The sequence below is a fragment of the Octodon degus genome, unplaced genomic scaffold (genome assembly GCF_000260255.1).
Source record: "Octodon degus isolate 3935 unplaced genomic scaffold, OctDeg1.0 scaffold00219, whole genome shotgun sequence".
Taxonomy (NCBI): domain Eukaryota; kingdom Metazoa; phylum Chordata; class Mammalia; order Rodentia; family Octodontidae; genus Octodon; species Octodon degus.
Genome location: NW_004524795.1, coordinates 1,179,766 through 1,185,563, shown reverse-complemented (window position 1 = coordinate 1,185,563; position 5,798 = coordinate 1,179,766). Strand labels below are relative to the sequence as shown.

The 5,798-nt window shown below is 37.6% G+C and overlaps 1 protein-coding gene across 1 annotated transcript in view; it reads left to right on the top strand.

Annotated features, from left to right (window-relative positions):
- Positions 1-832: 832 nt before the first annotated feature.
- Myh8 (myosin heavy chain 8) overlaps positions 833-5,798 on the top strand; it is a 32,449-nt gene continuing 27,483 nt past the window's right edge. Inside the window, exons 1-3 of the mRNA XM_004645166.3 lie at positions 833-1,059; positions 2,505-2,648; positions 2,735-2,891. Coding sequence (XP_004645223.1) covers positions 850-1,059; positions 2,505-2,648; positions 2,735-2,891 — 511 coding nt within the window. The 5' untranslated portion in view covers positions 833-849. The remainder of the gene's footprint in view (positions 1,060-2,504; positions 2,649-2,734; positions 2,892-5,798) is intronic.

Sequence of the window (5,798 nt, the reverse complement as noted above, 5' to 3'; positions counted from 1 at the left end):
AAAAAATAACTTACATGTGTGATGACTCCTTAATTTTCTCCTTTTTCTTTTTCCTAGTGGGAAAGAAAGAACCCCCATCAATTTATGTATAAAGAAGCACCCCTCCATGCTAATGCCCTCATTTCTCTATTGTTGTATCTGTTCGGTAGCAGATGAAATCTCTCATGTCAAAGGAGAATGACAAAAGAGATTTGGAAATTAGGACAATACTAAGTCACTTGATAACAAGCCAAATGATGAAAAGTCCAGAGAACTACTTACTATAAGGTTCTTTTAACAATCCACATAACATCAAATATCAATGAAAAGATTTTAAACATAATTATTGGTTTATAAGAGAAAGTAGACATCTGAAAGACAAAAATTTTTTATTGCTTTGAAAATACTAAACTTCATTTGCACAAGGCAAACGTTCCTTCCAAGCTATCTGATTGCTCTAGTATATGGCAGATGCAAGCATTATACAGAAGAGGGGATTAAATTACGACAGTTGCTAAAAAGCAATCCGTTAAGAATTTCAGTTACAGAATTGTTACAGTTCAGATATAAAGAACATGTAAGAATTCCATTCTAATTTAACTCTAGGTACAGAGCCAAGGTACAATTAAGATATGTGAGCCAGACAAGGAACTTACAAAGACCTAAAAATGAGGCCTCAACTCCTGAGTAGTCCTTTAAACTATGACACAGTGTTGGTGAATTTCAGGCTAGAGGAGCAGTCACAGTCCAGGCTGTGCTGAACACTGCTCCCACTTCACACCCTAACTTACACTTATGATCTCTGCTATTTCTCCCTCTTCCTTATCCTTTTGCCCCTACACAGAATCGTCTGCTAAATAAATAGCAGCCATGAGCTCCAGTTCGGATGCTGAGATGGCTATTTTTGGGGAAGCTGCTCCCTACCTTCGAAAATCAGAAAAGGAACGGATTGAGGCCCAGAACAAGCCTTTTGATGCTAAAACATCTGTCTTTGTGGCGGAGCCCAAGGAATCCTATGTGAAGAGCACCATCCAAAGCAAAGAAGGAGGAAAAGTAACCGTAAAGACTGAAGGTGGAGCAGTAAGTAGAAACCATTTTAATTTTCTATTTTCTCAATTCAATAAGAAGCTTACTTCCTGGAAACTACTAAGCTTATACCAAAACAAATACCACTCTACTGAGCAGGCAGAGATCAGATCTGGGAGGCAAAAGAATCCACAGGTGTAACCTCCTATCTCCCTCTCTCAACTTCCCAGAGTTCTTAGTTCATTCACTTATCTGCCTCAGCATTTTTAATTCTACTCTCTCCAATATAAATCTCCACACTTGAGAAAAATAAAAAAATAAACTCCTATTAAAAGAATTAAAAAAAAAAGAAGAAGAATTTTTGACTGGGAGGGTGAAGCAGAATTGAAAGTTTGAGGGCTAGGGAGATAGCTCAGCAATCTAAGTGCCTGCCGGGCAAGCACAAGCACCCGGGTTTGATTCCCAGTACTGCATGCCATGTTGGCCACCGAAACCAGGCATGGTGGTGCATGTCTGTTATCCCAGCACTGAGGAAGCTAAGACAGGAGGCTCACTATGAGTCTGAGCTGTGTGGCAAGACCCTGTACAAAATACATAAATAAAAAGACTTTTAAAAAAACCAAAAAAGAATTGAAAGTTTGAGCCAGCTTAGCCTGGGCAACAAGTGAGACTACTGTGTCCTAAAATGTAAAAAAAAAATGATAAGGGCGGGGATGTAGCTCAGTTCAAAGTATTAAGGCCCTGGGCTCAATCCCCTGTGTGTGTGTGTGTGTGTGTGTGTGTGTGTGTGTGTGTGTGTAAAGAGAGAGAGAGAGAGAGAGAGAGAGAGAGAGAGAGAGAGAGAGCGAGCGAGCTTTTTGCCTCTGTAGGCAGCTACTACCTCTGGGCTATACTCTGGCAGCCACTTATAGGGGTTGAGGCAAAAATATATGATTGTATATATGATTAGTTAATTCTTACTTAAATAATGTAATAGCCTCATTTTTTAAAAAGGTTCTTATAATGAATAGTAAGAAAAAGTAAGAATACTTAATCCAATAAAATAAGAGGATATAAACTGATAAATAAACCTCAATGGGAAAAAGATAGTGGGGGGAAAATCTTTTGAAAAACTTAGTAATACTGCAATAAACATGGGTCCACAGTTATCTCTTTGGCATTCTGAATTTGTTTCCTTTGGTTATATATCCAGGAATAGGATAGCTGGATCATGGGCCAAAGGGCAGGAAAGGAGTAGGTGGTGGTGACAATCGCATGTTCTATCAATGTATGAGAACATCACAATGAACCAACCCACTAACATGTAAAAGTAGTGCATGTGGTGCAAAAAATGTAGCTTAACAATGAAAATAGATTTTCTTTTCTAACTCAAATAAATACATTCTATGCTTTTGAAAGACACTGAATAATATACTGCAATATATGCATAGATACTTTTATACCCAGAATAAGGAAGCAAACATAAACTAATTCAGATTGGTCTTCTGCTTACTCACCAGACTCTTACTGTCAGGGAAGATCAAGTCTTCCCAATGAACCCTCCGAAATACGACAAGATCGAGGACATGGCCATGATGACCCACCTGCATGAGCCTGGAGTACTATATAACCTCAAAGAGCGCTATGCAGCCTGGATGATCTATGTGAGTGCTCTCCAATGGCAGCATTCTGTCCATTTATTATTCTGAAAAGAAGCAAAATGCGTAGGTTGAATGTCTGATTGTTCCAGACCTACTCGGGCCTCTTCTGTGTCACCGTCAACCCCTACAAGTGGCTGCCGGTGTACAACCCTGAGGTGGTGACTGCCTACAGAGGCAAAAAGCGCCAGGAGGCCCCACCCCACATCTTCTCCATCTCTGACAACGCCTATCAGTTCATGCTGACTGGTGAGTGAATGAAGCGTCTATGCACAGAAATGTGTAAATGGAATCCTTAATGAACAGATTTCTTCTGAGCCATGTTACACTGATGTATCATCGCCAGGGAGCTTCACTGTATTTTAAGGACCTTCACAGCCCTGGCATCTCTGCTCAGCAGCCATCTCTCTTACAGAAAAGTAGAGGAAAGCTCACTGAATTCATTGTCCTACCCAAGCTAACACAGAAGTGGAAACCTACTTGAAACAAGTAGCAGATTTCTGCACACATACTTACTGCTTCCAATATATTCTCTTACTTTTCTGATATGTAGGCTAAAAAAGTTCAGATAATTCTTTTAATATCAACATTCATAGCAACCAAGAGAAAGAGTTCTAAACCACAGTATAGAACCACAGCTACAGGACACTGTGAATGTTTATCTTATCTTCAAATGACACTGCTACTACTGGGAAGAACAACTTTCCTCCCAAAGATTTTGCAGCATTTTTCTATCAGAATGAAAGAAAAAAATCTATTTAAACATCTTCTTCAAACAATTTCTAAAATTTTACCCAAATCTCTGGCTCTTGCCCTATCAAAGTACAAACAACCAGCTTTAATACATAGGCTAAATACACAATTAAAACTTTTATCCTAATACACAAAGTGTATTATAGCCTTTGGAAATATTCTAAATTCTCTAGTGTCCAAGGGTTTCCCCCCCCCCCCAGGGAATTTTAAAACTGAAGTCTCTGCCCACACACATGCCACCCTTTCTGTCTGTTCGTTTTGCTGCACTTGTTTTTATCTTTTGTGGCACGGACAGGAGCATATAAAACTGAAGCCTCCTATTATAACTTGGCCCGGAGTTCTACAAAGACTCTACACCAGTATAATGTCCCCTGGTTGTCCACAGAAGCAACCAAAATTTATCCAATGCTGGCTCACATCAGAGGCTTTAATACTGAGCAGCTGTGTTTACACAGCTATGGACATCCCCACCACAACTGATGCCCCAGCCTTGGGGCTGCTCCAAAGTCAAGGTCATTTCTGGCTCCCAAGCATGACTTTTGTATGAAATCATGCATAACCGAGGTACTTGAGCTGGTGAGTGATATTTTAGTATTGCCAAAAGAGATCAGAACAATGTCTTCTCATTAATTCTCCCAGCAGATGCAGTATGGTCTTCCATGATTTTACTTACAGAAGAAAAAAATCTGAATATGATCTAAAACTATTTATTTCCCTGAGGAGAATATTATTTTCTAAGTCTTTATCTACAACCAAGTACCATCAAGATTTATATCTATTTCCTCTGAAAACTACTTTTAGATTGTCTAAAATCTACAATCTATCGCAATAAATTAGACTTTTAACAAATTAGCAAACATATAAATAAAACATATCACAGAGGTATTATTATTTAGAAATAAATATTAAAAGGAAACTAAAAGAGAACCAACACAAACATTTAAAATTCATTTATTCACAGTTCACCACTTATCATTACTATCACTGACAGTCAAATTAGTGATTTCTAAAACTGGAGATTAGGTAACAAAAATATATAAAGTGGAAATCGAAGAACTTCAGTATCCTTGACCTTAACAAGATATGTAATTAATATTAGAAAGGTCATGTATTCTTCTCTAAGTGTCAGCTTCTTTATCTGTTAAGTGGAAAAGTCAGTCTAAGCAAGTCTTTTAGATCTCTTATGCTCCTAAAATTCTGCGATCTATGTTAAAGTATTTAATAAAACATTATATGATACCTGAGGTTCTCTTGACTGGATGGGGCAGATATGACATAAAATTGGCTAGATGCTAATACTGGCTGCATCTATCAAACGGACACATAGGGAGTTCATCACTGTCTGCCTCTTCATGTATGTTAAAATATTTTCATGAAAAGTTTTTTGAAGATTAATGAAATACACGTTAGACTCATTAGAGTGACTACCATTTTAAAAAATAGAAATACTACTTCTAAATATCTGTGTAACAATGTGTAATTGTTTTTTAATGTTCTATAGAGATTTAAACTTTAAAACATCCACAGTTTTTGGAAAATAGAAGTTTTATTTTATGTCTAAGTTATGTGATATTTAGACAGATAGTGATGCTAAGCTTATCTGCCTCTGTTATAAGATAATAATATCAATAAGCTTCTCTTCTGGATGTTTAACAGCTAAAGTTTGCAGACCAAAAATTAGACAGATAAATGGGCTAAAAAGATAGCCAATATTTTGGCCCTAGCCCTTAAAGTTCAGTGAGGACTCAGGACATAAGAGAACATCTGCTGTGACATCCTGTAACTAAATGGTATCCCAAATTTTCTGATCAAGGAGATTATGGGGCCACAGAGGAAAGTGATCCATGATGCATAATGTGCCTAAGGAGAGCCACCTAGAGAGAAAAAATTCTCTCATGCTTTCACAGAGAGCAAAGTGATCAAGCAATGGCCGTGAGTCATCCAGATGGCTAACACTGACAAAAGATCCACAAGGTGCTGTACATGGTTCCAGAGTAAATCTTAAGAGGATTTGACTGACTTTATCAGACAGCAAAAGTTGCATTTTTAATTATATAGGCCTTGTTTTAACTTGGTGTCAATCATCCAGCTGAAAAGTATAACCACAAGATACAAAAAGTAAAGTTATATTAATATGCTGAGCTGTAAAAGGCTCAGATCAATGACTTTGGACAACTACCAGTTGTGCTGATAACCCACTACTATTACAGACTATTAGACTATATTGGGTTATTTTGCTGAATTTAAGTACCTACAATATTTGGACTGGCATCAAATATGAAAAGGCCCTTTAAAGACTTCTCCAAATACAGCTTCTCTAACAGCAATGGAACACCCGTTTCTGACTAAACAAAACAAAAAAGGGGGTCCTTTATAAATAGAGGACCATTTTGTAGTAAAATA